Raw genomic sequence first — 9,656 nt, 5'->3', positions numbered from 1 at the left:
AACCGAATCGCCCAAAGAAACGGCGCCAGACGCACTAATTATGAGGCTCACTAAGTTTCGAATGGTCAACAAGCACTGCACGTCACCTGCTGAGCTCAGATATACGCGGTAGCGACCTGAAGAGCGTTCTGCTCCAAACGGAACCGTGTGTCTGTCCAAATATCGTTAGCAACGCCGGAGCTCGGGACGACGACCACAGCTTGATGCCATGCCGCCTCACCATTGGTGGTTGGGTCCGGCCGACGGCAGGCAGGACCAATGGCAACGTCTTAAAGCTCAGTGACGTCACCAATCGATTGCCTTCCATGATGGAGGAAGCGTTTCGGGCCGGTGCCAGGCTCAATGCTCTGCTCTGGTTGGCATCGCCTGACTAAGTATTTGCTTGTACCGGATTTTTGTGCGTTAGAAATGTGTCGAGTCGAACCGCGAGTGTCTGTTGTAGTTCGCGTTCAGCCACCGAGGTTGTAAGCGGGATTTTTGGGCGAGGCAATCGACAAGACTTGGCGACGACTCCTTGCTTGACAGGTTTGTTTCCATTTCCTGGTTTCCCCTTTCTGTTAACCGGATGCATTCGTACACCGTCGATTTTCACTTGTTATCTGTAAACTATGTACCGTAGTGAAAACAAGTAGTAACTTGCTCATAACATGCATTCATATCAACTTTACTTGAAGCGTTTCCCAACGGCTTCGGCTGCCTGTGTCATTCACATCACGAGTCGTGCGCACTCGTTACGTTGACCGGAATATGCTTGTTTACCTGGTCTGCACATCTCAAAATAAGGCTTACTGATATCATGGCCTTAAAACTGTGTACTGGTCCACACGTCTCGTAAAGGGTGGCGAAAATCAATAGCCTTGCGGGTGTTCACCCCATGGCCGTCACGCGCTTCAACATTCGGGTTCACCCGAAAAAAAACATTTCTAAGCGGTTTCAGTATTAGGACCAAGTTTTCGACCAATGCAATAGCTTACTTTAAACGCCCTTTGTTTCCGACTATTGATGATGAGGACTTTCTCGCACACACATCACGTGCATTTTTAATTTCATGTGCTTCTAGGCTTGTGACAAAGAAGACATCGGTCAGCGTTCCACCAGTTTTAGCGCACAATCCACAATAACAAGCCGGGTGAAATGTCGCATGGCACGTGTCGCTATCGTGTCGCCATCATGTCGCTATCGCACGGATGCCTTAGCCAGATAGGGGCAGGGCGCTTGCTGTTTTCAGAATACAGTTGAAACTTGGCTTGAATTTAAACAAATTCATTTTACTCGGCCAACGTAGTTTCGTTTTAGGAAAAAAGCAACAGTACTTAAGCCTCAACTGGAAGAAGCGAAGTGTGCATGCACAGCTGAGCATACGTAAAACATTTTTTACGTGCATGCATTCATTCTGCTCTGTTCAGGTACAAGAAACATACTGACGTTATACCATGAGATGTTCCAGTTCTATAGTAGCCTGCTTCAGTCTGGATAGCCCTATCTCTATCCTATCCTAACCCTGTCCTATTCACATCCTTTCGTAAAACTAGTGATCGACACAGGTGCATTGGTTGTGGGTTAGCCTCTGCTAAGACACTTTTTAATGTATTTCGTACGTTAGCTTTTGGTTTTTACGTTGATCACTCGTTAAAGGTGTGATGCTCCTGGCACACAAATCCACTTCCTCTGAGCGTGTAGCAATGGGCAAAAATCTTGCCATTTTTGCTCCGTACCCTCCCCAAGCCAACGAATGTTACATCATTGATCGAGCGGCTCAATGAGTTAAAGTGAATGGATACGGGGTAGTCCACCAGTTGATTTTCTACCTGGATATTTGATAAATGGTGTTTCTAAACAGTATTTAAAGTCTTCCCCATCCCCTCCTTAAAACATACACATTCACATACATTGTTGAGCCCCAATGACTGATGCATGCCATTTCATGAGCCCAAAGCTCAAATGGCGAAGACGACGGCCGAGGGACGGCAATCCTTCCCTCCTATGTTCTTGTTCTTAGTGAAATAACGGCAGAGTGGAGCGACGCAATTTTTCTTTTTTCAGTACTATTTTTTGTACCCGAGAACTTTCAGGCTTAAAGAATGCCCCAATTTTGGCCGAGATTTGTCTGAGGTCATGATTTAAAAGTTGGAGCTCTCATAACTTGCTCGGAAATGAACAGATTTGGTGAGTAGTGCAGAAGTGTCCGTTACGCTCTCTGTGCGCATCGGTTGATCTTGTTTCAACTTCAAGCATTATTCGGTCCTCTAACTTGCAGAGGAATTTTCGAAAAGTTTTGTGTTTCAGCCTCTGCCCCTCAACCTCGGTTCCCGCGCCCTCCATGCCTCCTGGTCGTGATGTTCAAGACACGCGATGAATTTACGTATGACAATGATCAAGTACGACAACTCCAATACTGAATTTTAGTTTTCACCCCATTTTGTATTCAAGTGTGTGATGTTTTTACAGGCGTATCTCCCCCCACCCCCATCACAAATTAATGGTGCCGCCCCCGGCTGCAAGACATGATTCTGTACACATGAGCAAGTAAAGCTGAAAGAGTTCGGCTGTTGGGGAAAATTTATACTTCTACCTAGTATGATGGAGTCAATCATTGACATATAATTTTTTTAAACAGATATTACAATCACGATAACTGGTTGAGACCAATACCAGGCGTTTTTTTGTTGTTAAACTCCATCTTTTTTAGTTTGGAAACGGTAGGGAGGGCGGGGGACGGGGCACATCGACCCCCTTATCAGTCCGCGTTATGCAAACCGCGAATCAAGTCGAGGGTTCATATACACCTGGTGATGAATGAAAATTTAAACAAGCGGTGCTAGGAAGAAGTATAAAATAGAGAGACCGATGGGATTGGACATGCGAATATATTGGTCAAAAAAGGAGAGGAGCCAAAACTTCTGAACGAATGGATTTCTGGGATACGAGCTAATACTAAGCAGTGCTTGCTGTGTGTGCCCTGACTCCTGTCATCCGATCTATTAATTTCAGACTTACGGCATAATTTGCTGGCGAAGGTTTACGTGCTGCAATGCTCAGCACGGTCTTTCCTGTTCTTTGACCGTCACCTGGCATTAAGTACGATCGCCGCCACCGGCCGCAAGCCACACCTGTCACGTACAAATTTTCGACAGATGAGATGAAGATTGCGATAAGGAGAAGGGGGTGCCTTATTATTTTTATTATATATCATTTTTTATTATATTATATATTAGCCATAGCTTATTATAATTAGCCAGTGCAAATTGGAGCGTGCTTTGCCAGGACTGAAACGCGACCAGAAAGTCGCATATAGGAGAAAGTAAGGCAGAATGAATGGGCAAGTAGAAGGCAGAAAGGGGAGTAAACTATTTGCACGATCACTGAAAAGTTGATACATGACTCTGTAGCAGGTGCCATTATTGTTTTAGATGTCTCACCATTTTAAAACTGCACATCGCATGGAAGACTTTCTCCTCTGGCAAAATTTGGCCCGATATTTTGTGGGTCCATATTACAAGGTGATCTCAAATGGAACCGGGGGACTAGGTCTAAAACACAATTTGGTTTGAAGCTTAGGCATTATGAGCTACTCGTCGATACCTAAAACTATCCTTAAAAGCGAATATGTATTCCTTTTAACCATCTGGTGGTGACCACGTCCACCTGGATTCGTCCCTGCCCCTAAGGAGATGGCATGCTTTTTGCAACGGCGAGGGACCTCAGTCATGAATCACGACGCCTCTGAACACAAATGGCTAGACCATTTACTCTGAATAAGGCTGCCTGAAGCATGTTAGAATATGCATAACGACGTAAGCAAGTCTTCCTCCCTGTCAAATAATATTTGTTGCGCCATGCCGGCACTTTAAATTTTTAAATGCATCGCAGGTGTCCTCGGGTTGGCCCACATTCACTAGCGCCGCGCCCCGGCGATATCCCGCACTACTTCCCTCACCTCATTGGGTGACGTCATAAGGACGACCAATGAGCGACAGGCGAACCCGCGGCCGCGTCGCCGGCCGTGCGGCGGAGCGTCGCGGCTGGCCCGTGAGAAAGTGCCGCGTGCCGTTGCGTGGGAGCGTGCGCACCGGAAGACGCGATGTGAGGCAAGTGAATGAGCCAGCGACCCGGTGGCAGTGTGAACAGTGCGACCGACGTGTTCGTGGCCTGGTGCGCGCTTCCACGACGCGAACGCAGTTTGACGCCCCTTTTCCTGTTTCTAGGCTCTTCTCTGACTCGGGCGCGGACGAGTCCACGTGGCACCTGACGGGGGAGGCACCTAGATGCATGGCAACGGCCGCGACGCGTCAGCTTGTGCCGATCTTCCGCGGTTTGTGAAGTGATTCGGAGTAGCTGGTTGCGTGGTGCCGTGGCCCGGTGTCTATAAATACCTCCGCCCCCCGCCCCCCAACGCGCGTGGCCGGCGCCTGGCGCCGCTGGCTTGCTGTGAAGGGTGCGGCGCAAAACGTCACCAACCCAACGGTGCGAGCGCACCACGTTAGGGTGTCTAGCCACTTCGAAGCAGCGCGGACCCCTTGGAATCTTATACCATCCAGTGCATGAGAGACGAGGCCACCGATAAAGGTTCATCTGGCAGCGCCTCGATTTTCGTCTGATTCTTCCCGCCCTCCACCGAACCCACAATGCCGAAAAACAAGCCGGAGTCGTATAACAAGGTGACGGCGCAGCAGATCGAGGAGTGGACCAGCTCCTTCGACCGGCTGCTAGCCAGCGACCGCGGCCGCGACATGTTCATGGAGCACCTGCTGCACGAAGGCACCGAGCGGCACCTGGAGTTCTGGCTGCGTTGCCAGCGACTCAGCGACGCCTACAAGCAGGTCAAGGACGACGCCAACGCCATCTACGAGACGTTCCTCGACATCGACGCGCCGAAGAAGGTGAACGTATACCGCGAGGCGGAGGCGGTGCGCCAGCGGCTGGAGCAGAAGGAGGCGGAGGGCTTCGGCGTGTTCGAGGAGGCGCAGTACAAGGTCAAGGCGCGCATGGAACAGGACAGCTACCCGGGCTTCTGCGTGGAGCTGATGAAGATGAAGAAGTCGCTCAAGTGACATGAGGCCAACAGGGGGCCGGCCAAGGCTTGCTCCCTGTTCTAAGGAGTTGTGAGGGAGTCGGATTTGATCATTGTGGTCCCGTCGGAGCGCCGTTGGGCCAGCTGGGACTGGATCCAGATCTGGATCTGGATCTGGATCTGGACTGGATCGTAGAGTCTGAGTCCCGTCCTGAAGTGTTTCAGGGCCCCTGAGTCCCTCGAGCAGGGAATCAGGGCGGGACTCAGGGCCTTGGTCGCTCGAGCAGAGATTGGAGGCGACCAGAGCATACCCGTTGCACGTGAGGGAATGGACGCTCCGCTGACCGCGTCCGTTTTCTGGGCGCTCGTTAGGACGGGGAAGCGTGCTATTGTGGCCTTGCCTGAAATGGCCTGTGAAGCGCGGACGCGTGATTGTGCTTCTCAGACGCCGACACCCGGATATCGTATGGTGCGTGTGATCTCTGAATTGTGGGCTCCCTATGCGACGCAAAAGTGTCGGTGAGCACATTTGCCCCGGCATTATTTCTGGACCTGCATGCGCTTGCCAATCACAAGCTAGCTTATCCTGAATAGCTTATCCTGACCCCACCCAATGATGGCAGTATCAATGCTGGTGGTGGCGATCGCTCTCATGTGTGTCAACGAAGCGGCATGACATTCTGGCTACGTGATCGTTGGCTGTAATTACTCGAGTGACCGTGAAAACAGCTGAGTATCTGACCAGCAGAATAGCACAGTATGTAGAGGCTGGACCCTGCTGCCAAACCCTGAACTCTGGATTATTAACCTCGGGTCAGGAGCCGATGTTTCCTCGCGCACGGCGATCACACGTCTCGAGCTACCGGTGGTGGGTGGTGTGGGCGGATTGTCCACTGGGGTGCCTTGTGGAACTGCCGATCCTAAAATGAATGAATAATGTGCCACTCTGTGCGGGGGTGCACCGCCGCAATCTTAAGGCGGCGTTTCAGCTATATTTTTCGCTGGGTGCTCGTCTAGTCCGTCAACCGTGACCGAAGTTAGGCACCGAAGTTACCCTGTTTTTTTTTCTCGTTTTTTCAAAGGATAGGTGTTTGTTTTTAGACGTTATGTTGACTCCTTCCGTCGTCAGAAGCGTTGAGGCAGCTGTAGCGGAGACAAATATACAGTATTGACTCGCTCGCCATCTGTCAGCTTCACGCTTTTGCCGCGATAGCTTGAGAGACATCGCCCGTATTGGTACGACCATTCAGCTGTGAGCTTATGACATGATGGCGGGTTGTGTTACCATGTGGCTTGATTTGTTGTCGGATGAACTACTACAAAAATACACTGATGCAGTCGTAGGCAGTCTTGCGCAAGGCAATGGTGGCAAGCTGCGAAGGCAGACGTTGTCGTGCTGCATGCTGTTTGTTTTCCTAGAACATCTGGAGTTTTCTGGTCGTTTGTAGGCAGCACATGTCAGCACATAAAACTGAAAAATGCTATTTCTTCAGCCATATGCGTCGAAAGTCATGTTCGATGATTGCTTGAACACGATTATAACAATGCAGTGGCATTATTGGCGTGATGGCTTGCGCTTCTGCTGTATCCGTGCTCTTGTGAATATTTTCATAAAATTTAACGTAAAATAAGCTGCTGCGCATATAGGTGCGTATGTCTAATGGCGTCCACTTTTTGTGAAATGCATTAGTTTAAATGCATTTAAATTATTTCATTTCGTTCCCGTGTTTGTCAGGATATAGCAGGCGAGTTTGCATGAAAGCAAATCCAGTAGAAAGACGGTTTTCGGTTTACCTCAGCGAATAGAAGGGCGACACGAACAGCTTTTCACATAAAGTACTCGATTCATGATTAACAAATGTATGCTTCCCAACGGCCCGCCGACGCCTGGTTTAGATCTGGCAACTGGTGGCATGATCTGGCAGCCCAGCTGTCTACCTGAAATCGCCGGCAGTCACTAGCGGTGCGACCCCTGCTCCTGCTAAATTTGGCCGCAGGCGAGCCCATCATTATCGTCCCCGCAGGCGTCTTTGTAAACAAGGGTGGAGGGCCGCAGAGGCGGGGGGCCGCCCGCGGCTCATCACGGCGCTGATCCGGTCGCCGGGACCGCCAGTGCGGTGACGTCACGGGATCGTGGTCGCAGCGGGAGGGGTGAGCAGCGGAGCAAACCGAGCCCAAACGGCCGCTCGGTGAGAGAGCGGGGAAACACCGCCGTCCAGGCGCCGGCCAGCGGAACAAACCGAGCCCGAGCGGCCGCTCGGTGAGAGGGCGGGAAAACACCGCCTCCAGGCACCGGTCAGTGTAACAAACCGAGCCCAAACTGCCGCTCGGTGAGAGGACGGGAAACACCGCCGTCCAAGCACCGGTCAGCAGAACAAATCGAGCCCAAGCGGCCGCTCGGTGAGAGGGCAGGAAACACCGCCGTCCAAGCACCGATCAGGGGAACAAACCGAGCCCAAGCGGCCTCTCGGTGAGAGGGCGGGAAACACCGCCGTCCAAGCACCGATCAGCGGAACAAACCGAGCCCGAACGGCCGCTCGGTGAGAGGGCGGGAAACACCGCCGTCCAAGCACCGGTCAGTGTAACAAACCGAGCCCGAACGGCCGCTCGGTGAGAGGGCGGGAAACCCGCCGTCCAAGCACCGATCAGCGGAACAAACCGAGCCCGAACGGCCGCTCGGTGAGAGGGCGGGGAAACACCGCCGTCCAAGCACCGGTCAAGGACCATGATTCGGTTGGTGGAGCTCACAGATTCTGGCGCCAGTTTGGAGTCGCCCAGTGACCATTCTGCATCGGTAATATATTTGTATATGACGTCACCGGTATCTATGTCCCACTCGAACCAGTGGACTGCAAATGCAGGGCTTGTGACGGGCTTCCATTTCCATTAGTTAGCAAACTCGATGACTACGTTGCCAATGGAGGAATGTTGGGTACCGTTGCAGTCGTAATCAGTCCTGGCTAACCCTGGCCTGACCTGGACCTGGTCCAACACCAGGTCGGGACCGCAGTCCCCTGGCTCTCGGAGGTCACACGTTCAGACTACCTGACTACCAGCCGGGCGGTTTTCCAGCCGGCCAGCTCCAACTTAACTGTGATGTTCGTGCTGTCCACGCAGGGGAAAGCTCTGATAACATCTGGATATGCACCTGCCGGCCATGTGGCGTCATCTGTTATGCAGGTGAGGTTTACACAAGTGTTCCACGGCTATCGCACCCCACTAAAGCCATTACCTCAGCTGGCAACGATGGTGGCACCGACGCGGCACGAAAGGGGGCGGACGGGAAGGATCAGTGACGAGTCAGATAACACACAATGAGCGAGTTAAGTGCACGTGTAAATGCCAAAATATCAGGCGCCCTTTAAACATTAAATGTTTGGCCCGAAGCAGAACAGGTGCCTAGAATCACACTAAAACCAGCAAATCCAAAGAGTATCGCTTACTTTCCGTCTGCGAGATGCCCTACCATACTACAAAAGGTTCTAAAAAGCGCTTAAAGTGGTGTAACACGTCTGAATATACTGACCTTTCATGCCAACCACGTATGAGTGTCCAAGGTAAGTGGCGTGCGAATATCTACGCAGTTCACGTTTTGCGCATTACAGCCGGTTTATTTTACAGCCTGCATATTCCTGACATTGCCCAGCCCTACTCCCATATATTCGCATCGTTTGTTCGGCAAACAAACAGCTAGAAGTCGCTCAAAACATGAACGCGCATACTTGCACGCCGGTCTGACATGGGCAGCGGGCATTTGACTAACGAGAAGGTGCATAACTCAAACATCACATCAAACGACAGGTCTACCTGAAGCTCAAAGCTCAAAGCGAAACACCTTATTCCGATCCCCTACGCTCCACACGTAGAAGAACGACCTGTAAACACTGTTTTACCAGACGCGCGTGGACGACGTGCAACAGAAGGAAAAGTGAAAGCAGTCTGTGGCAGGTATACGCGAACAGTACCTGAGCGGAGAAATTTGGCAAATTGGAGGTGTCGGTATAAGTCATCATTACTGTTATGGTAAGTGCCGCCAAGATATTCACGAAGTTGTTACAAGCACAAATTTCAGCATGTAAGCATTAGGAGCAATGCAATAGCTCAAATGCAACAAATCTTAAATGAGATAACTAAAAAGAAAAAGGACGGCAGCAAACGTTCTTTAAGGTGGGCCAGCGCCGTCCTGAATACGAGAAGCTTGTAGAAACGAGAAGACATTGCCCATCAATAAACTGCTGTCAATCGTAGCGGTGCCACGAGTCAATAGCACCCATGCCGTCAGCCGTCCAAAATGCACCGTTTATGCCTCCCCTCCCGTAATCATGTACCCGATTCCACTCCGCTATCTCTAAATTACGCTACCCCCTTCCACATGCCACTCCGCGTCAAATAGCTGTGTACCGCATGCATCGAAACGGACGTTTTAACGAAACTCTGGAATTTAATGAACAGCATTACAACAAGCTCAACAAACATTATTTTCAGCAAACATGAATGACTTTGGGATGTTTGCGCTTCTTTTCGTTTGAATCGTGATTGTGGTCTCCTTACTGTGTTACTTTGTTGTCGTCATGCAGTGGTTACTTATCGTGTTACTTTATTGTCGTCATGCAGTTGTCACTTATTGTGTCATCTTTTTGCTGTT

The 9,656-nt window shown here is 50.8% G+C and overlaps 1 protein-coding gene across 1 annotated transcript; it reads left to right on the top strand.

The window, feature by feature from the left end:
- The first annotated feature begins 471 nt into the window (after positions 1 to 471).
- LOC119095962 (regulator of G-protein signaling 8) lies at positions 472 to 6,354 on the top strand. Its single transcript, XM_037218825.1, has 2 exons — positions 472 to 525; positions 4,206 to 6,354. The coding sequence occupies exon 2, from the start codon at positions 4,626 to 4,628 to the stop codon at positions 5,049 to 5,051; it is 426 nt and encodes a 141-aa protein (XP_037074720.1). The 5' UTR covers positions 472 to 525; positions 4,206 to 4,625; the 3' UTR covers positions 5,052 to 6,354.
- Positions 6,355 to 9,656: the final 3,302 nt, after the last annotated feature.

Source organism: Pollicipes pollicipes, unplaced genomic scaffold (assembly GCF_011947565.3).
Source record: "Pollicipes pollicipes isolate AB1234 unplaced genomic scaffold, Ppol_2.1 Scaffold_4219;HRSCAF=4965_pilon_pilon_pilon, whole genome shotgun sequence".
Taxonomy (NCBI): domain Eukaryota; kingdom Metazoa; phylum Arthropoda; class Thecostraca; order Pollicipedomorpha; family Pollicipedidae; genus Pollicipes; species Pollicipes pollicipes.
Note: the sequence above shows the minus strand (reverse complement) of the source record. Positions and strands in the feature narration are given on the sequence as shown.

Bases quoted from the DNA above. Each gene is read 5' to 3' on its own strand.
- LOC119095962 (XM_037218825.1), top strand. From the start codon at position 4,626: ATGCCGAAAAACAAGCCGGAGTCGTATAACAAGGTGACGGCGCAGCAG.